A 21,569-nucleotide genomic window follows, 5' to 3' on the forward strand; every position below is an offset into this window, starting at 1 on the left:
ACTGCCTCACAAAACACAATGACTAATCTGTCTGCAGGAGGTTATCAAGGTTATTTAACAACACATTGTCATTCGGGTTCAGTTGCTGATATTTTTGCAGTTTTTCTGCTAGAAGGAAATGTCCTCACCTAATGGAAAATGTATGTGTACTGCATGAAAGGAACGGCAGCAATTTCAAGTCTTGTTCTTAAACCAAAATTGACAATTATAGTGGTATTACAAAATTGGAGCAGTAATAATGGATTGAATTTATATAGCGCTTTTCAAGGCACCCAAAGCGCTTTACAATGCCACTATTCATTCACTCTCACACACTGGTGGAGGCAAGCTACGGTTGTAGCCACAGCTGCCCTGGGGCAGACTGACAGAAGCAAGGCTGCCATATTGCGCCATCGGCCCCTCTGGCCAACACCAGTAGGCGGTAGGTTAAAGTGTCTTGCCCAAGGACACAACGACCAGGACAGAGAGCCCAGGGATCGAACCGGCGACCTTCTGGTTACAGATACGCTTCCCAACCCCCTGAGCCACGGTCGCCCATTTAGAGATGTGTTGTAGGTTGCACCTCTTTCCCACATATTTAGTGTAAAACTTTGCTGTGACACTTCAGATTCATGTTTCAATTCCATTTTGTTCCTTTTGCACCAGTTCACAACAATATTAGGTAAAGACCCCACAATATTAGACAGAATGTTCCATCAATCAGATAATACTCATAAGCAACTGTTACAGCCCTAGCAGGGCCTCCTCCTGAAGGTGCCTGTATGGGCGTGTCCTACAATCTCTTTTGCCTGAGGTGCCACCTTTCTCTTTTACACAGTTGACTCACATCAGTAATTAAAAGTATTTAAGCCCAGATAAAGGTGAGCTCTGGGCCAGAGTGCCATTTGTGTGGTTGCAACTAGTGAGCTGCTCGGTTGCAGCTAGTGAACTGCTCTTTTTTTTTTTTTTTTTTTTTTGGACTTACTTTTTAATTTATTGACCAATGCTTGAGTTTTGTTTGTTTCCTTAAATGGTGATAGCAGCTTGTCCGTCTCTTTTGCCTCCTTGTCTCCTTTTTCCGACCTGGACACTTTTTGTTACTTTCCCTCATCGCCTTGACCCTTTTACACTTACAACACAGGGTCTTCAGCCAAGATCAGTAAGGCTTAGCTACACCCTACAATAATACAACGCAAACAGAGAAAACCCTCACCTGTCGTTATTGTTGTATGATGAGCTGCTTTTTAAAAAAATATATTTTATTTATTTATTCCTTTTTTAGCTTTGGGGAAAATATTCTGTGGACTAATGAGACTTGGATGAGATGTTATAACTTTTGTTTTTTTTGGTTTTTTAATGAAGTTATAACTGATGGAACCATGAAGCCCTGAAGTGGTCCAGGAAGCAAGCCAAAAGTCCAGAAATTACTATATGCACGTAACCCACTTATCCCAAAACCTGCATAACCCAAGTGCACTTGAGCACCTCTGAATGGCTCTAAAAACACAAACAAAAAACACAAACAATGAAGGATTTGGAGAGACCTAGTCAAAGTCTAGATTTTAATCCTATTGAGATGCTTTGGCATAACCTTAAACATGCTGTTCATGCTGGAAAACCCTGCAGGGTGGCGGAATTAAAACAATCCTACAAAAAGGAGTGGCCAAAATTCCCCCACAGTGATGTGAATGAGTGATTGCCAGTTATCACAAATGCTTTATTGTGGTACCCTTGGCAGCAAGAACTGCAATCAGTTAGTAGGTTTAGGGGTTGTGTGTGTGTGTGTGAGTGAGTGAGTGAGTCTGAGAATGTTGTGTTACTATAATTCTTAATAATACTTAAAACCCTCCTTGTCCTTTCAGAATGCCCTGTTGTTTTTTGTTTGGTTGTTTTTTTAACCTCATCCCCCCCTTCTTCCTCTTACTTTGTCTCTGTATGTCCTCTCTAGGATCAGACAGTGCCATGCGGTGTTCAGACTCCTCCACTAATGTCCTGGCTTCCAGCATCGCAGCCCCTCTCAGTTTGTCCCTCTCCCCAGCTGTCAGCCCAGAGGACTTTGAGCACCTGTGGCTGCAGCGACAGGCTTTGCATACTGAACGCGGTAATGAAATGGAAGGTTATATTGAAAATTAAAGTCAGAGATTCATAGCTAAAGCTTCCTCTTTATTCGATAGCAAATGTGGTTAAAAGGAGCATGTAGGCCTCCTAAAAATCTTTAACAAGAGTGTGAAATCTCCATTGGTGGAATATACCAATTCCTCCAAAGTAATGTGTATATACTCAATTACAAATCTGATATACTTTAGATTTGATTAGTGTCAAGCTGTGGCAAATTGATGTTTGAAAGGCTCACAACTGTGTGATAAAGGTCTGAAACCCACACTGCATGTTAGAATGTGTCAGGATGTATTGTAGCTCAGATAGTTAAGATATTCCCATGAGAACACTGCCCTCAGTTAAAAGGGAAATAAGACAACAAAACTGAAACTTTTGGCTGTAAAAGCACTTAATTATGCCTAACTGTACCTAATTATACCGAACAAAAATGTTCTGGTTCATCAGTATGGGTTATCGAATAACATGAGAGATCATAACTCTTTTTTGTCATTGCACAGTCATGCTTAGCATGATGGTACAATGAAATTGGAAAACTGTCCCACGTCAGCACTAAACACAACAAAACACAACACACAAAGTGGATAAAAACTGCAAAAAAGGTATGAATAATGAGTGCATAGATTCATGATGGAAAATGCTTGTTTTACTCATGTAAGAAGAATGAATTTATTGATACAACTTTCAAATATGAATGTGGTTTGTTCGTTTTCTGTACATTTAGATGACAATTAGTTTCTTGAGAAAATAGCCAGGATATTTAAACCATTATTGAAAATTATAGTTAAATACTGTTTGTACATTACAGCATTACAATGATGAACTTGTAATAATAATAGTTATCATTTATTATTATCCATTTACCTTTTTTATCATATGGTGATCATCTGCAGTGACCTCACCACAAGTATTGTGTGTGAGAGAAAACCTCCGGCTTCAGATGGCTTTAAATGTCAGAGTCAGACAGCTTCTTTTTTTTTTTCTTTCTTGACTCTGAGTGAGTAATAAGGTCTCCAGCACATAGATTTAGAAAATAAAATAATTTTTTAAAATTTATGATTTCTCTTGTTTCATGAACATTTGACATTTAGATGAGATGATGATGATATGAGATAGACTTTATTTGTCAGTTGCAGGTCTTTTGCCCACAGTTTTTACAGTGTTTCTCCACATTTAAAAGCTATCGTTGTGACTTCTTGTGTTGTTGTGACAAGGTGCTGAGAAAATAGAGGAGGTTGACTGTGCGTGGATAGAAGAATGTGTCCGGTGTCCAGCAGTACTTCACTGTTCTCCCCAAAGCCTCCAAGCTGCCATGCAGCTGGTCAATATCCAGACGCTGGCGTTCACGCCACAGCAAATGCTGCCCTGGAGGGTCTACCTGTACACACACACCCAGCGCTCCCACTCCATGGACGCACCCAACACTACGCTCATACTGGGGGAGCTGCTATGTACTGGAGAAGCCAATCAGAAATCAGGAGTAAAAAAAGGCACAGCTGACAGTGAAGCTGGAGCAGAGGGGAAAGAAGACCAACTGGTGAGAAAGGAAATGGATGCAACAGCTGACAGGCTGAGGGTGAGCGAAGATGGACAGGAAGAGGAGGAGGGAATAAAAGTGATTCTCAATCAGCAACCAAAAGATGATGACGCTCTGAGACAGTTTCTCACAATCCTTATCACTGTACTGAACACACTGTCCTCAGAGAAAGATTAAAAATAGACTTTTCCCCTTTGATCTACATCTTTCCAAATTCATTCATTTGTCACACCGCCTGGGCCTAACAGCATGTTGAAGGAGTAAACACACTCAAAACTGGTCCAACTTTATGAAGCATTGTTATTCTAATTAAACAGGAAAGTACAAGCAACTGACAGTTACTACCCCCTTTTAAGAGAAAACTACCAAAAAGTTGTAAGGTAAACTCAGGGGATTTTTTTTTTTTTTTAAGCCCAGTTCAGGCTATGTTTGGCCTTATGGGGGCACTATTGTGGATCAGTCCCAATGCACCAAAAGCGGCTGATAAATACTGTTTACCTACAAACACATACAGTGATGATGTTATCTTACCTACCCATGGTGTGCTGCTTTATTATTGTAGTTTGTTTAATGCTAGATTGCGTTTGATATGATGTTTAAAATGTTAGTTGGCTGATGAGAAAATGCAAGAGAAATAGAAAATAATTTAAAAATGACTAAGAACTTATAAAATAAAGGAAACCTGTGTATCTGTCTTTTGCTTTTGTGTCAACAATAGCTCAGGGCGTTTGCTTTAATTTCCTGGTGTAGTTCTAAAGAATGTGGCCGCCTTTGAACGTAAGCGGTTGGCTGTCGTCCGACCGTGACGCCACACCTGGTTGGCGTACAGCCTCTGCTACTTGGAGTCGCCTGTTGAGCGTCGGGGACTATAGGTGGAAATACACGTGCAGAATGCGGCAGTACTGGTTTATATGCATGGGTTCCAAGGGGCGAGTCATTTTTCATTTCCGTGAGTGCCTTTTCTGACTTTCGGTGCGTTGTACTGTAAGTATTATCACGCCGTGACTGCAACTCGTTCACTAACTGTTATCCATCGAGCTGAGGACAACCGGCGGGGGAGGTGAGTGGAGATACCGGTCAGGCACAAGTTTATTAGCTTTATAATTTATGTTCCGACTCACAGCAGCTGCTTTTTGTTTTCAGTGACGGGATGGATGGATGCCTGGTTTAGCTCATTTACTGTACCTTCTGCTAACTCTTCATTTGGACTCTTCTCATTTACCGTAGCTGTGGGTTCATACAAGACTTTTCGGTGTGGCTGTGTTTGTGTTATGAGCGACGGTTGGAAATCATTGCTAAACCCTATTGATATGGCTTTTTTAAAGCCTGATCGCGCAGAGACGGTAGCAAGAAAAAAATCTTCCGGATTTCTTAACTTGAAATATCTTCTACGGAAGTCACTTGTTTGTAGACACTATCTGAAAACGTTCCATAGGACTGGCTAGTTTTCTTGCGGTACCTTCAAATTATTAGTGCTGTTTAAGGTAAAACACACGGACAGCTCTCTATACTCTGTCATTTTTGGGTAACTGCGGTTTCGTCGTTCTATTCGGGAAGCGTTTGTTTCAGCGAGCGTTACATTGCAAAAATCAAAGAGGAGACCGCGTACTAATTATAGATGAGGTGGCCTCGGCTATAATTGGTATCTTCTATGAAGTGACCCTGTACTCGTTGACAAAACAAAGGCATTTTAAAAATCTAAGTAAAGCTTGTCCTCTAGCCTGGCTCTAAGGATTAGTCTGACATGAGACTACGCAACGCTTTTCATATCTCCTTACTTGTCCTTACTTCTCAGTGCGTTTAAAAAAACAAAAGAGTAGGGCAGCCTGGCTATAAACCTCATTCTTATCATCTACAGTGTTTGTTTACTGCTTCCCTGTAACCTCTCTGCCCTTTCCTCTGTTTAGAACTCGGAAACAATGTAACCAAACAAGAAGAAAAAAAGATTACAGTAACAGTCGACACTGGCAGAAACTCCGTCTGAGGGAGACTGCTATGTAATGGCTGTAGGAAATATTCAGACAAGGGAAAAATTAAAGGGGGGGAAGCTGAATAAATAATAAACAGTTGCTGCAGATGGTTTCGCTCGAGTAGATTTGGGTAGTTAGGATACAGTGCCATAAAGGCTGAGCCTGCCACATGAGTTTGTCTCAAACTTTAACAGATTGCTCAGCGGGCTTGTGTTTGAAATCAGTTTTTTGCATTTAAATACATCAGTACAAATAAATTGTCTGTAGCTAAAACAATTAGTTATAGTCACACTTAGTTATAGTCACACTGAGTGGGTTGACTGAAAGGGCTTTATGCTGTGGCCTTCAGTCACCGGATCTCAACCCAAATGGGATTTCTTACAGTGTTTAACATCACCAAAATGCCAAATCAACACTTATCTGCTGGAGGAGTGGTGTTCATCCTTTTGTGCCACATTCTAGTACTAAATACCTGTAGCCAAACTGAACTGTGTTTTTACTGTGATCAAGTAGAACTAGACCACTGACAATTAATATCTTAAAAAACATTAACATTAGAAAGAAAATTTATCAGGGTCAGTCAGCACTCTGTGTCATCACTGTTTCACATAGCCCCACAGAAAGCTCACTCATTGAACTTTCACCAAGTTCCAGCACTGGTAAAAGATGAGATAAAATGAGAAATGTACTGAATGGGACAATTTTGTTTCTTGTCCTGAACTGTAAGTGGTTCTCAATGTGCATCTCTATAGAATATGTTAAAGGGCTTTTGCAACTTGCGACACAGGGTTATTTACACCAGAGCAACAGTGTTCAGTAAACTGTATCTGATGCATACAAAGTGTATATATGAGACTCTAAGTTACAACAACACACTCAGTTCCGTGTAACCTGTGTCCAAGCCTTCTGAATCATTAACTATTGGCCGAATTATTTACAGTTGTACTGCGTCACACACCAGCATAATGGATGGAATATCACGTATGTGTTTGTGATAGGAAATGCGGATTCATTCGAAGAAGAAGAATATTGTTGTGGCAGTGCTGCTTGTCATTGGGGGATTATACTTCATTAACCATTCGGACTTCCTTCTGGCTGTAAGAACACACCTACACATAGAATATTTGAGTTATTTTTCAAACTGTGCACCTTACTTACTTGGAGGTAGACTTGTATAAGTCACCATCCCTGTAACTGCACTTGCTCTCATCTTGCTTTGCAAAGTAACAAAGATAGTGCATTGTCTCACTCATCAACGTGTATATTCTAATCAGACAATAATCATGTTTTTGTCTTTTGGGTTTGTTTTTGTTGTTGTTGTTTTGCAGGTCTTTGCAAGGTCACCTGAAATAGTTCTTAATGAGTTAACATGGCAAGCAGACAGGCCGGTTAGTATGGAGTCCTGGATTGACCAGGCAGATTATCTGAGTTTCAATGTGTCCTATCAGCTGCTTGCTGGAGTGCTACCTACTCAACAGAGTGAGTCTCCACACTTTGTTCTCATTATTATAATAAGGCTGCTGCTGCCTTTTCAAACTGTAAAAAAAAAAAAGAAATTGCAAAAAGTCACGTAGAGAAATAATGACAGCACTTTCCGGTGTTGTTCTCTAACTTATGGAAACTATGGAATGCGTTTTTTCACTGTCACTTGCATATTCCTATTTGTATGAGCAGTTGTGCCTTATTTTGTATTCAAAGGAGCTTGCAAAGTAAAGCGTCTGGACTTCTTTAAGTTGCTTGAAGACGTTTCACCTCTCATCCGAGAAGCTTCTTCAGTTCTAAGGTCAAATGGTGGGGAGTCCCAGATTTAAACCGCCTCTGTTCAAAGATCTTTGAATAGAGGCGGTGGTTTACGACACCAACTCTCTGCCATCTATAATCCAGTTTTGAGTTCCCTCCCCAGACGCCTTAATGCCCACTCACATCCTGGGCCATCTGACTTCAGGAATTCGCATGATAAGGTGGGGCCAGGTTTCACAATGAACTCACCCGAAACTCTGGCTGATTGGGACCCACACCCAGTTTCACACCTTGGCTCAGGCGATTAGAGGATCATCAGGGGGTCCTTTTGTCCCTCTGTGGGGGGTTACTCCCACTGGGTTTAAATCTGGGACTCCCCACCATTTGACCCTTAGAACTGAAGAAGCTTCTCGGATGAGAGGTGAAACGTCTTCAAGCAACTTAAAGAAGTCCAGACGCTTTTCTTTGCAAGCTCCTTTGACTACGATGACCTGGATGATTGAGAACCTTCACAGACTTATTTTGTATTATTTTGGTATTTATGTCATGCATTTATTGCTTTTATTTCAATGCTAATTCTCCTTTTTTTGTTTTACTTTTATTTACTCACAGTCTGAAGGTGTTACCATGCTGAATTTCATACCACATTATTTAATAATTGTTATCAGAAATACTTTTTAACCTCAGCTTTAGATTTGAAATGGCATAAAACCCTTCACTTTTTTTCCTTTTTCTTTCGGCTTCAGAGTATTTATCTGTTGGATTATCCTCAGTAAAGAGGAAGAAGGGCAGCTATCTGGTCCCCACATTGAAATCCATCTTCTCCCAGTCGTCTCCTGAGGAGCACTCCTTCATGGTGGTGGTAGTGCTGCTAGCAGATTTCGACGTCAGCTGGAGAGTCGACACTGTGAAGGAGATCAAATCAGCTTTTGCCTCTGAGTTGGAAAAAGGCCACCTTTTGGTCATCCATGTTCCCCAGGACTGGTACCCTCCGATTACAGGTGCAGCTCACATGCGATCACCCCTAGTGTACATATTCATTCACATACAGTTTGAATGTTGTTTTTTTTCCTGTGATACAAATCTGTCTGGTTCTCTGTAGGTCTGAAGAGGAATTTCAACGATGCTCCAGAAAGGGTAACGTTCCGCTCCAAGCAGAACCTGGATTATTCCTTCCTCATCCACTACTGTGCAGGTCTTGGACGGTATTACCTCCAGCTAGAGGATGATGTGTTCTCTGCAAAAAACTTCCTCACAACCATTAAAAAGCGAGTTGAGGAGCAAGAAGGAAAGAAGTTCACCTGGGCAACGTTGGAATTCTCTGCCCTCGGCTATATTGGTAAACTCTACAAATCAGCCCATCTTCCTCTTCTGGCTCGCTTCCTCTTCATCTTTTACCAGGAAATGCCCTGTGACTGGTTGATGACTCACTTCCGAGAGGTGATGACTCAAAAGGAGACCATCCTTTTCAAACCCTCGCTGTTTCAACACATGGGAACTTTCTCCTCATTTCAAGGCACATACAATAAGCTGAAAGACAAGGATTTTGAGGAGGATGTCTATACCAATCCTTCAGCTGAAGTTTACTCTGACATGTCCACCTATCAGAAGCACTTCCCCAAGCTGGCCTGGGATGCTGGCGAAGGATTCTTCTGGGGCCGCACCCCAGAAAAAGGAAATTGCCTGACTGTAGTGTTTACTGAACCTACTGTGGTGACAGGGATATTTGTAGAAACAGGGTCAGGAGGCAAAGACATCCTGGAGTCAGGTGAGGTGGAGATGGGTCACAATGTGGTGGCCACAGACAAAGAGAAGAGTTGTACAGAGTTTGAGTCAGTGGGAACATTTGAGAATGGAAAGTTTAAAATGCAGGAGATGGATAAAAAGTACAGCTCAGCCTCTTCGTGTCTGAAGATAAAGGTCACAGCTACTCAGAAGGACTGGTTGATCATTACGAAAATCAGAATCACCACAAAGCTGACTGTACCTCATCAATAGACATAGATGTTAGTTCTTCCTGGCAGATTAAAAACTATTTTGATCAAAATCTGACAAACTGAACTTGGGACTTGTGTGCCTTGTTAAAATGTTTTATTTATCAAACATCAACTAAGTGCTCTAAGCAAATTGTCACTTTGAAGCAAGTTTGACCAAACTTTGTGATGACATGTTGTCTCTTCACAGAATCAAAGAGCTATAAGCAGACAACCAACTCCATGTGTTGTATGTATGTATGTATTGTTAATGCATTTGGGTAATTGCATTGTGTGTGAAACTGTACTCATCATTAACTCATTGTTTTAAAATGAAGACGAGAGAAAACCCATGTGCTTATTATGAAACCTATTGACTGTAGGTTGAAACCTACGGTCAATATGTAGTCAATGCTTGTGATGGCTAGCTGACATATTACTTGTTTGTCTCCCCTCACCAGTATCAGGCCTGCTATGGCCTTTCGCACCAGCAGCCTGATTCAAACCTCAGGCCAGATCTATAAATAGTGTACATCTGTCACATGTTACAACAACTACACAGAGGGGATAAAAGACGCCGGGTCCCATTTGCAGTCTGATCTTTCTGTCTTTCCTTTTTTTTTTTTTTAAATAGGAATTTTTGCTTTCTTAAATACCTCAGCTCCTTTTTCCAATAAGTACATATGTTTTTATTTAATTCTGCGGGGTGCACTATAAAGGGTAATGGGTTAACAAGGTAGGTTGAGTTTTCAATATCACAAAAGCAGTACACTGGGTTCTTTCTGTTGGCTCACAGGATTGAAAGTCTGGGTTCAAATATGCCAACTGAAAGTTTTATTTGGAGTTTATATGTTCTCCTTGTGTCTGTGTAGGTTCTCTTTGGGCACCGTAGCTTCTTCCTACAGTCCAAAGACATGCACGTTAGGTTAACTTTTGGTTGTAAATTTTCTGCAGGTGTGAATGTGAGCATGAGTCATCGACCATTTTTCTGTTGGTCTTGTGATGGACTGGTAACCAGCTCAGGTGACTCTTGGCTTCAGGCTCCCATGCCCAAATCTAAATCTGATAAACAGTTAAGAGGATGAATGGATCCCTTGACTAGATTAAATTTATATTACACATCTAACTTGCTTCAGACCAGTTTACACTCTTTTGCATTAAACTGGGCTGATAAAAGCATGCCAAAGTATCCTTGGGTAAGATACTGAATCCTGATGTATTCATTTGATTGTGAATGGGTGTGAATGTTACATAGAAAGCGGTTGAACACTGATGTATAAATGGGCGAATGAGACATCTTGTATAAAGTGCTCGAGTAGATAAATGCTACATAAGAACTAGTCCATTTACCTTTCCTGCATGCAGAGTTAGCCACTGTGGCAACCTGTTGTGAATAACAGAGCAGACAAAAGTAGCTATTTCTCGCTGAGAGAAAGTGTCCATCCATTAGCCACCTGTTGAACAGCATGTTTTTAACACAGCCCAACAAAGATATGCACTGAAGACACAAAGGTATGTCTTTCCACTGAAACTTGCATTCATTCAGCTAATTAGACAAATCTGTTCCACTTTTAGAATATATAACAGATAATAATCAGTGAGATTAATTTCACTTTAATTTGGCTAAAAACTAAATTTCTGCATCTACTTCTTTGTAGGGCAGTAATTAAAGTTTATAGTGTAAAAAGTAGATTAAAAATATTCTGTGGGAATGCCCCTCTTGCCTTTTTTTTTTTTTTTTTTTTTGGCACTGCCAATTTTCATTTCATGGTCACATGCCCTGCTTCTGGATTGAATTATGAAGTATCCAATCAACCCATTTCATGTAATAAATGAACACATACCCCGTCTTCTGGGAGCACCCACAGATTCCAAATTAATACAGTCTGGATTAACAAAGATGGAGGATAAACACCACAGTATTTGCCAAAAACTCTGACTTCATCCGTTCATGGTTTGATATAGTAGGAGACAAAAATGGGCTGCTTACAATTTCCCAATGATTAGCTTTATAAAACAGAACCCAGTGTATACAAGGTTTACAAATGTGACAGACTAAAACTGCAAAATGCTGCTGAACCTACCACTAACCAACAGCGTGTGTGAGAGAACAATGTATTTTATTCTTCTCCATCATTCAGTAATGCTGGAACTCATTACACTGGTCAGCTGACGGAACAATAAGAGATTCTTGATTGGAGTGTCAACTTGACAAAAAAAAAAATCAGATTAGAGGTAAAAGGCACAGGAGAAGTGAAGGGCTGATATAGTGGGCAGTTTGAGTGCAATCAGTAACATTTCAGGCAACACCAATAACATTTCCTTGTATTACCATTTTTTTCCTTTCCATAATTCACATGCTGAAAATGGATTCATTACAACTGGTCAACATTACTATTGTTCAGGTGTATTTATTTTTATAGGTTTCTGTCATTTTCTGATGCACTGAGAAATAAAGGACTGTTCACAGGTCTTGCTGTATCTTTCTCTGTCTCTGCTCGATGGATGCTTGTGATGGCTGGCTGACTGCTTTTGCTGACATATTTCTTGTTTGTCTCCCCTCACCAGTATCAGGCCTGATATGGTTTTTCTCCACAGCAGCCTGATTCAAAGCTGAATTCTTTTCAGCTGCAGAGCAATGGCTAGGCAGCCTGTCATTTCCTGTAGCTTGTTCTGTTGCTGCCTGTGAGCCTGCCCGGTTCTGGTTGGTAGTTCTGTCACTCCCAGTAGTGGACCAATTCTGAGAAGCTGGTCGGGCTTCAGCTGCAGCAGACTGGGTGGCATCATCCTGCAGTACTTTCAAACTGGTCTGAAAAGGATTGAAACAGAAGCTGAAACATTTAAATTCACTATACTTTTTAATGGTACTGCTGTTAAATGAAAACAAAGTGCTTTAAAAATTCTGCATTCTTTATAATGTCAGGGCCCTGTTCCAGGAAGCAGATTCAAACTCTGAGTTTAAAAACAAATTGATCAACTCTGAGTTTCTTGTTCAACCTGATTTAAACACATGCGTTAGTTGAAAAAGATCAATGTGACCAATTACCACATAGTTTGTAACGTACAGTAAATGTTCGCAGTGTAAGAAAACTAACTGACAGCATTACTGTCTACAGAATTACAGAGATGGAGTCTATAGATTTGATTCTGAGCTGATAATAAATCTGTGACGTAATCACTGTCGCTGAGAGCTGAATAACTGTGAAAGCAGCAATGTTAAGTACAAAAATAATTAAGCAAACCAATGTTTCATGAAAATTGTAGAATTCGGCAAATGAATTCTCACATCTTTGCAACTTTATTAATGAAGAACTGAATTATCATGTTAGTCACCTGGTTAAAATGCAGCAGAAGGTGAGGACTCAGAGAGAAAATCAAGTTTTCTGAGTTTGTTAAAGAAAACCTGTCATCGAACAGATTAAGTTCAAAGATTGGTAGCACTATAATCTTAAGCACAGCAACTCCACTCACAGTGAGCACCTATGCAAGGCCTAATCTCTCTAAGGTAAGAGCTCAGCTCAGGGATTGCGCATTGCCTGACCAATATTGCACCCAGTAGGCATAAAAGCAAACCCAAAATAAAAAAATCAGTTTTAAAATGTGACCGTACTCTAAAACCAACTTGGGAGGAAAATGCAAAAAAAAGGAGGAGGAAAAAACTGACAAATTCACATGTGCAGCCTGTCCTGTAGCAGGCAATACAATATATATTACATTGCACTGCATAAATATCCTTTTTTTTAACGTCAAATATATTAAATTAACATACCTCCAGCTAACTACTATGTTTGCTGCACAACTTGCTTGTGGTCTTATAAAATCACTACTAAAAACATGAAATACAGGGTGGGCCATTTATATGGATACACCGTACACTGCAAGAAACAAATAAGCTAAAGGAATTCCGTTTATAACTGTTTGCTTTTCTTTAAGAACTAGTCCTGGTAGACAACTTGTGCTTTTTAATTCTTCTTCTTTTTATTCCCTCTCAGTACTAATATTGATTTAGAAGTTTTCATAGACTTGGCTTAAACACACTAGCAGGGCTGAAGTCATCCACAGAACTGCCTTCATTCTTGGCACAGTGTTCCTACTGTAACTGTTATAGCGCAGCTGTAGTCACCAGATAATGTTAAATGCCAAAAACTGTGTGTCACACACAGAAAACTGTCATAAAGTAAGCACATCTAATCAGTAACCCCCAATATAAAGGAATACTTTTTAACATTTTTACATTCTTAACTTGCTGACATTTGCTAATGTCAGTGACCATGAGCCACGGACGGAAGTGTGACTGTAGCATTAAAAGTCTTTACTACCACTTACTATGTGCACAAGAGTAGGAAGGGGGGGGGGGGGGCTAGTCTTAGCTGAACTAAGGTCTGGGCACATGCTCTTTTGACTGATGTTGGATATACTAGTTTAATCAAATTCATCTTGGAGCCAGACCGATATCCACCTATTACAAATATATTTCATACTTAATAAGTCCCAATAGGTTGCAAGCAATTAGTCAGCTTTAGTTACTGATGTGCATATCAAATATATAAGGCTGGCCCTTCATTTGCACAATAACTCCAAAGTTAGAAACATCCTGTTTCAAAGAGATGCTGAAAAGATTCATGAAGTTATTACTTCCAGGCTTGACAACTCAAAGTAATTCAGCAGACTGCCATAAAGGCTCCCTGAACAAAAAGCTCCCAGTTGATTCAGAAAGCTGCAGCAACAGTTCTGACAGGGACTGGGATTAAGTAGGATTTCAGGAATGTAAAGTAATTTTACCCTTCCAAAACATAACTTTTATTCAGTGCCCTACTGGCTTTGAACCAATTCTCATACTTCAGGATGCAGAGAGCAGAAAGAGGCCCAAAGGATTTTATTCAGAACTGTGGAAGCGGAATCAGTCTCATTGCTGTCAGGGTATGATGAGGTGGAGGAAGGCCAGATATCAGAGCAAGAAGTTGAAAGCTAAGAGGAAGACATATCATCTTTTGAAGAGCCTGAGCAGGGACAGTGTGACAGATGTACCATCTGTAATATTAAGAACTGTTTAATGTAGGACTCTGAAGCTTTTAGCCATTATTATATCTAGAAGGGGGAATAAGAACCCTTTCAGTGTCAAAGGTTTGTGGAAACCAAGTGTGATGTGCAGACACTTGGAGACAAGATCATCTTAAATAAAAGCGGGTGGTTTATTAGATTGAACTTCCAAGAACAAAAACTGAGCATGAAAATACAAAAGAAACTAAAAACCTTGGATTACACAACCTAAACTGGGAAAATACTCAGAGGTACAAGGGGCTAGATAACACTGAGGGAAACTGAACAGATAAACAAAGGGAGACTGACACAACACATACACAATATATACACAGGAGGATGAGTAGGGGAGGGCTGGGAAAAACAACAGGGACAAATTAGACAGAGGAAGCAAAACGGAACATTTAGCACGCAAGACAAGGGACTATCAAAATAAAACAGGAAAGATAAGCACACAGGATTAAGACACACAAGCCTGACAAAAGCATCAGAAACATGATAGCCTTAACATGGAAGGTACTAAAGGATGAAACCCAGAGATGAGACAAAGGGAAGAGTAAGTTCACAATTAAGCCTAAAGTTATTTATGACTAAACTGGAGACCTCAAAGCCCACTTCTCCAAATCAAAACAATAATGAATGAAATTATTCATTCATTATTGTCAACCCCAAACCATGATATTCAGTTGAATTCTCATGAAACATTCTGGAGCAAAACATTCTTCAGCATATCTGTGGTTACTGAATGGCTCAGATAACCTAGGATCAGAATTTAGTCTTTTCAAGTTATAATAGTTATTATTTAATAGTTAGAAGTTATATTGTCTTGTAACTGATAAACAGGAAAATAATAAAGCCCTGTGGAAAGTCAGGGCTTTATTCTGCTCTTAAAGCCACTTAAACATAATGCAACAAGGCTGCCATGGAAAAATGATTCCCTTCACAGGCTAGTGTCCTGCATGGAAACTGAGAAACCAAATCCCACAATTTCAAAGCCCCAGCTTACACAATACTTCTTATCCATAATAGCTTTGCCTGTTGTCATTTTTCCCTTTCGCGGGTTCCCCAAAAGCTGGTATATGTCCTCTGTGTTAGCTTTCACCTTCTTGTTCTATTGTCTGGCATGCCTCCACCTCATCTGCTGTAGGGCTGCAAGGATTCGTCGCCATAATCGCTGTCGTCGAATATATAAAATTTGTTGACACCGAATTTTATTGTTAGAATAGAATAGAATAGAATTCAACTTTATTGTCATTGCACATGCACAGGCACAGGGCAACGACATGCAGTTTGCATCCATCCAGAAGTGCTTTAGCCGTGATATAGATATATTACTATATATATTAGCAATAATATAGATATGTAAGTATATTACAGAAATGGGTCTATTATGGTATGTTATAATGTACACGGTATGAAGTATGTTATGAATATTCTATAACTATAAGTATGTACAGGCTGTAGTGAGTACAAGCTATGTACAGGCTATGAACAGGATATAAATATAAAAAACTATACAGAAATCTGAGATCTACTGCTATACAAAAATGTGAACTATGCAAGTTATAAACAGTTGTAGGATTAAAAATTATCGTATGTACAGAATGATTATTTACACAGAGCTATACAGTAGTGCAGTTAAGATAAGTGAGGTATGTGGATAATTTCTACAGAGGCTATATAAAGTGCTAGTGGTTGTGAGTGGTGGTTCAGTCCATGTTATTATTGTGTGTTTGAGGGTACAGTTGTCCATTGTGTGTGTGTGTAGGTGGTTGTGGGTGTGTGTATGTTCAGTCCATGAGTTTAACGTGGGTCAGATGTCAGGAGGCAGAGTTCAGGAGTCTGACAGCTGTGGGGAAGAAGCTGTTCCGGTACCTGGTGGTCTTAGTCCGGAGGCTCCTGTAGCGCCTCCCAGAGGGCAGGAGGGTGAAGAGTCCATGTGATGGGTGACTGGGGTCTTTGATGATTTTCCCAGCCCTTTTCAGACACCGCTTCCTGTAGATGTTCTTTATGGTCGGAAGTGGTGCTCCGGCGATGCGCTGGGCAGTTTTCACGACCCTCTGCAACGCCTTCCGGTCCGAGGCAGAGCAGTTCCCGTACCAGACTGTTATACAGTTGGTCAGGATGCTCTCGATGGTGCAGCGATAGAAGTTCACCAGGATGTCTGAGGACAGGTAGTTCTTCCTCAGAGTCCTCAAGAAGAAGAGGCGCTGCTGAGCCTTCTTGACCAGCTTGGAGCTTGGTGTCATCTGCAAACTTAATGATGGTGTTGGAACCATCAGCAGGTCTGCAGTCGTGGGTGAAGAGGGAGTAGAGGAAAGGGCTCATCACACAGCCTTGTGGTACACCGGTGTTCATTGTGATTGATGATGAGCAGCGGTTATCCAGCCGGACATGTTGGGGGCGGTTGGTCAGGAAGTCCAGTAACCATTTGCAGATGAGGGAACTAATGCCCAGGTCTGTCAGTTTCCTGATGAATTGTGAGGGGTGGATTGTATTGAATGCTGAACTTAAGTCTATAAACAGCATTCTGGCTGTTCTGTGTTGTTGTTGTCCAGGTGTGAGAGGACAGAGTGCAGTGTGATGGAGACTGCATCCTCTGTGCTCCTGTTCTGGCGGTATGCGAATTGGTGGGGGTCCAGGGTGGGGGGGAGACAGGATTTGAAGTGTGCTAGCTCTAAGCACTTAGCGATGATGGGGGTGAGTGCTACTGGGCGGTAGTCATTGAGGCAAGATGGGTTGGAGTTTTTGGGTATCGTGACGATGGAGGTGGATTTGAAGCAGGCCGGTACCACAGCGTGGGCCAAGGACAGATTGAATATGTCTGTGAGCACTCCTGCAAGCTCCCCAGAACACGCTCTGAGAACACGCCCAGGGATGCCATCAGGACCTGCAGCCTTGTGGACATTGATCCTGCTCAGCACCGCTCCTACATTGGTGGGGGAGAGAGTCAAAGGTTGGTGGTCTGGCATCATGTCTGTTTTGGTTGTGGTTGTGGGGTTCCCTCGCTCAAAACGAGCATAAAAGTTGTTGAGCTCATTGAGGAAGGAGACATCAGAGGATGCGGGGAGGGTTTGGTGGTCCTGTAGTCTGTAATGGTCTGGAGTCCTTGCCACATGCGTCGGGGGTTGGAGTTGGAGAAGTGTTCTTCTACCTTCTTTTTGTAATGGTGTTTGGCTTTTTTGATGCCCTTCTTTAGATTAGCCCTGGCTGTACTGTAGGCGTGTGCATCTCCTGACCTAAAGGCAGTGTTGTGGGCCTTCAGGAGGAGACGAACATCCCGGTTCATCCAAGGCTTCTGGTTGGGCTAAAAAACACTAAAGCCATTTGAGAAGCTCATGCACCTTTCAAATGGCTGAAGTCATGATAGAGAGCATCTTTAGCATAGTTATCAACAGCTGGGAACATCATCTCAAAGATAAGAGCAAGCCTCACTCCAGAGCATGTTCACTGCAATCGGAAATTAATGAACTGAATCATCTCTAAACTCGAAAATAAAATCTTTTTAAATTAATTTGAAACTTTATGCTGTCACGGTCCTGGGCCATGTTGGCCCAGTATTCTTAGTTCTCATGTATCTTTGTATTCAGTTCCCTGTTTAGGCTCTGTTTCCTGAGTTGCCCTGTTGTGTTGTTTCCTGAGTGCTTTCCCTTTATGACTCTCACCCCCTGTGTGCCCCTCTGTGTATTCATGAGCCCTCGTCCCCTTTCGTGTTTATTCCGTGTCTCCCCTGCCCGTTATGTTGGTGTTCTACTCGTGCTCTCTCTCCTCCTGTCTGAACCTCTGTACTTCCTGTTTCGCTTCGCCCGTCTCCCCGCCAGTGTTGTGTTCACTCCTGCCATGTCTCATGATTATTATCAGTGTCACCTGTGTTCCCCATGTGCTCCCACTCCGCTCGTTAACCCTTGGTGTATTTATGTCTGCGTCTCCCTCAGTGCTGTGTCGCGTTCTCCCTCATGTTGTGTGGATCTTCCTGTGTCTACCTGCGAGTGTTAGTTTACTTTTCCCAGTTTAGTTTTGTATTTCCTGTGTTCTGCCGTGCCAGCATTAAAGCTGTGTTTCTCGAGTTCATGTGAGTTTTGCATTTGGGTCCTCCTCCTGCTTGCCACACAGCGATCCATGACATATTCGAACTTGTGGACAGAAGCCATTTTAGTTTCCTGTTTGCACATCATTAATTTTGTTTAAATACTACTTGCACTTAAATTTGTATTACTTAATATTTTCATTTATTTCATTTTTATTCTGACGGTCTTATGTTAAAAATAAATCAGATTTTTTTCAAATTCAAATGTTTTCTGGGTCATGAGATAACAGGGTGAAATTCATGGGTGGGCAGACTTGAGCAGGTGAGGCACTAAAGCCAGAACATGAGGTCTGCCCACAGGAAGCGGACATAAGAGTTGCTGAAATAATAGTTGACTAATCGACTAATAGAAGAAAAATTAGGCAGATTAGTCGACTATCAAAATAATTGTTAGTTGCAGCCCTAATCATCTGACTGCTCTAAGTATGACTCCAGTTCTGAGGAAAACCCTCTCTGCCTCGCTCACCTATCATCATTATTCTGCGATCAAATAAAACCTGATTTCCACTTCAAGGGACAGAAGATAATAAATAAGTAAATGAAAAATGTGAAACAAAATAATGACACATGTTTCTTTGAAAAACAGAACCAAAATTATCTAAAAAATAAAAATAAAAATTCCTCATGGGTGTTAGATTGCCTTTGTCCGTCCCAAGTGAGCCCCCAGTCAAGTTTCTAAAAAGGTCCTCTCCACCGGGGTCGGCCCTCCAAAGCACTCTCTCTGCCTTACAGCCGGTCCCTATGGCTCATCTGTCTTACCAGGCAGACCCTTAGAACTACCCCTTTGTTTTCCGTACTCTTGGGTTCCTTATTGTTTTTCTTTGGTCCTCTACCTCTTCTGTTTTGGTCCAGAGTGACCAGAGAGACCTTTAAATGTCAACAACGCTCTGAGGCAACCTGAAGCCAGCTAATTTCCATCCTCTCACCACATGGAAACAAGACAGTAGCTCCGGTTACTTACAACCTATTTGTATATTCCTCCTCTCCAAGAAGATATTATTTGGAGTGGTATAGTTATGGTCTTTCAAAGATAAGCATGGCCTCCCTTTAGCTTTAAAGACATAATCTGAACAGTGTCTTTTATATACAGAAGATATTAGGAGCATCTAGAAAGTTTTTCTATTTGATGACACACTAAATACATTTTTAAGGATATGATGTAACATCTGAACAAAAATCTGACTCAATCAGATACCCTGTAAAATGTGATTGTTGTGTGAGAGTGTGTGTGTGTGTGTGTGTGTGTGTGTGTGTGCAAGATCAGAACTGCTTGTTCAACTTCTTACTATCGCTGTGGAAAGATTCAGATACAAGTATCAGAACACGTTTCATGAAGAACAATCAGTTCTAAGCAAGGAAAAGATCATCATGCAGCATTCTATCACAAATAAACTTATATCATTAAAAGCTTATACTGACTAAACAAATACAATTTTCTATTGACATTGTGTGTTTTTGAAGGGATGCCAAATGCTAACATTTTTCTGTAAAGAAAATTTACCTTGCCTATGGGCATAAATAAAGTTACCTTGACCTTGACTTGTGGAAAATAATATGTACCTACAATTTTCCAACCATAACTATAACAAGTCTTCACTACTCATTTCTTTATATTTTGTTTCCTGGAGCCAGATTTTCTTGCAATTTTTAAAGTGGTCTTGAGAAATAGTGTTCCAGGCTTTCTGAAGATTTTTTAAACTTTTACTTTAGATATTGGTTTCTTTTTCACTCATTTTCCATCCAGTCTTTTTACCTGACTGTTTTCAGAGGAATGTTCTTTTTGTGGTCATTTGTTAAGCTACTGAACAATGAATATATCATGGAATATCATAGAATCCTATGAAAATTGTCTCTTTCACATGAGTGTAGTTGCTGATGAAAGCATTCACAGCAATATGCTTTCTCTGTACTCATCATAGTGAATCAGTAATGTTTGTACCAAAGCATGTAGTTAAAAATAAAGATAGTCTTCGCTGAAACCTGCTCAGGCAGTCTCAAGATTCAGCTCAAACATTACATTTACTTGGAAAGATGAAGCAGTACTCAGCAACTTTTTTTGGGTAAGTCATATGACTGACAAACACACTGTGAAAACAGCACAGAGTTTGTGAAAACATCAGTCTGGATGGAAAAATTGTTAGTATACACTCAACACCACACCAGGTTGTTGTGTTTGTGTGGCTCTAACCTGCTCGCCAGTTTCCTTCTGCCTATTTGTGCTTTTGCTGCCTCTGTGTGGCTGAGACATGTCAGCGTTCTTTGGGTACCGTCCCCATGATTTGAGCCTGTTGAGGCCCTCCACAGAGCGGGCGGTAGGGTTGATTCGCTGGCCTGGGATGCGAGCAGGTAGATCCCAGGTGCCTTTAAAGTCAGGCCATGCAAGGCCTCTCTGTAGCAACACACACGCAGTGAGGGAGTGAAGTCATATATTCACAGTGAAAAACGTCACTTCCAGTGAAGAGGGGAAAGAAGAAAGATGTGATCTCACCTTCCCCACTCCTGGGAGCAGGTGTCCTCTATCATCAGCGATGAAGGTGGTACGGCCCACCTGTGCACTAGGTCTCTGCAAATACCCACACATAGAGGGAGATAAAATCTTTGTAAAAATCTATTTTTGCACAAATTTGTTTAAATCTAACACGAAATGGAAATGATCAAGAGTTGAAAACTTCCTATACCTCTTTGAAGTGCTTAGTCTCACACCAGTTCTGCAGCCTGTGCGGTTTAAAGGCGCTGTCATACTGTGAATAGAAGTTTTAAAAACGCATAAACAGAGAAGTAAAATGTGTAATGTTTAGAGTTTTTATTGGCGTTGTTATTTAGATTACCTGGTTTGCCGAATAGCTGGAAGACATTGCTGGATCTGTAAGTTACGGTTTCCTAATCTGTTAAATTGTTGACTCGTTGCTTAGCAATATAGACAAACAGACTTCTCCCTACAACAGCTTATTTGAAAAGAGTTACAAACTATGGCCTGAAAAAACCCCTCATATGAATCAGTTTGTACAGTTTATTTATTTTTTGTTTGTGTTTTTTTTGTTGTTGTTCATACATGTTTTATCAGTACTATCTGATTCCGTGTTTGTAATGATTAATTTACAAGTTGTTTTATTGGCCTAAATGTGATC

At 40.7% G+C, this 21,569-nt stretch overlaps 3 protein-coding genes across 5 annotated transcripts in view; 2 read left to right on the forward strand and 1 right to left on the reverse strand.

Annotated features, from left to right (window-relative positions):
• The window catches only part of ap4b1 (adaptor related protein complex 4 subunit beta 1), a 47,119-nt gene extending 42,797 nt beyond the window's left edge, over positions 1 to 4,322 (forward strand). The window contains exons 13-14 of the mRNA XM_082519373.1: positions 1,928 to 2,080; positions 3,309 to 4,322. Of these exons, the coding sequence (XP_082375499.1) occupies positions 1,928 to 2,080; positions 3,309 to 3,808 (653 nt within the window). The 3' untranslated portion in view covers positions 3,809 to 4,322. The remainder of the gene's footprint in view (positions 1 to 1,927; positions 2,081 to 3,308) is intronic.
• Positions 4,323 to 4,404: 82 nt separating this feature from the next.
• LOC309697470 (alpha-1,3-mannosyl-glycoprotein 4-beta-N-acetylglucosaminyltransferase C) lies at positions 4,405 to 11,786 on the forward strand. 3 transcript variants are annotated; one of them, XM_082519388.1, is made up of 6 exons: positions 4,405 to 4,691; positions 4,775 to 4,860; positions 6,600 to 6,698; positions 6,930 to 7,080; positions 8,088 to 8,342; positions 8,444 to 11,786. In XM_082519388.1, the coding sequence occupies exons 2-6, from the start codon at positions 4,786 to 4,788 to the stop codon at positions 9,337 to 9,339; spliced, it is 1,476 nt and encodes a 491-aa protein (XP_082375514.1). In that variant the 5' UTR covers positions 4,405 to 4,691; positions 4,775 to 4,785; the 3' UTR covers positions 9,340 to 11,786. The 3 variants fall into 3 exon arrangements, with proteins under 3 accessions (XP_082375514.1, XP_082375516.1, XP_082375515.1); XM_082519390.1 differs by lacking the exon at positions 4,775 to 4,860 and having other exon boundaries at positions 4,405 to 4,580; XM_082519389.1 differs by lacking the exon at positions 4,775 to 4,860 and having other exon boundaries at positions 4,407 to 4,691.
• cfap126 (cilia and flagella associated protein 126) lies at positions 11,779 to 21,382 on the reverse strand (the record flags this gene model as incomplete). The annotated part of the gene is made up of 5 exons (XM_082519397.1): positions 21,270 to 21,382; positions 21,120 to 21,182; positions 20,930 to 21,004; positions 20,630 to 20,830; positions 11,779 to 12,123 (listed from the first exon to the last, which is right to left on the reverse strand). The coding sequence occupies exons 1-5, from the start codon at positions 21,294 to 21,296 to the stop codon at positions 11,779 to 11,781; spliced, it is 711 nt and encodes a 236-aa protein (XP_082375523.1). The 5' UTR covers positions 21,297 to 21,382.
• Between the last annotated feature and the right edge of the window lie 187 nt (positions 21,383 to 21,569).

This window comes from Aulonocara stuartgranti (genome assembly GCF_965226115.1).
Source record: "Aulonocara stuartgranti genome assembly, chromosome: 20".
Lineage (NCBI taxonomy): Eukaryota > Metazoa > Chordata > Actinopteri > Cichliformes > Cichlidae > Aulonocara > Aulonocara stuartgranti.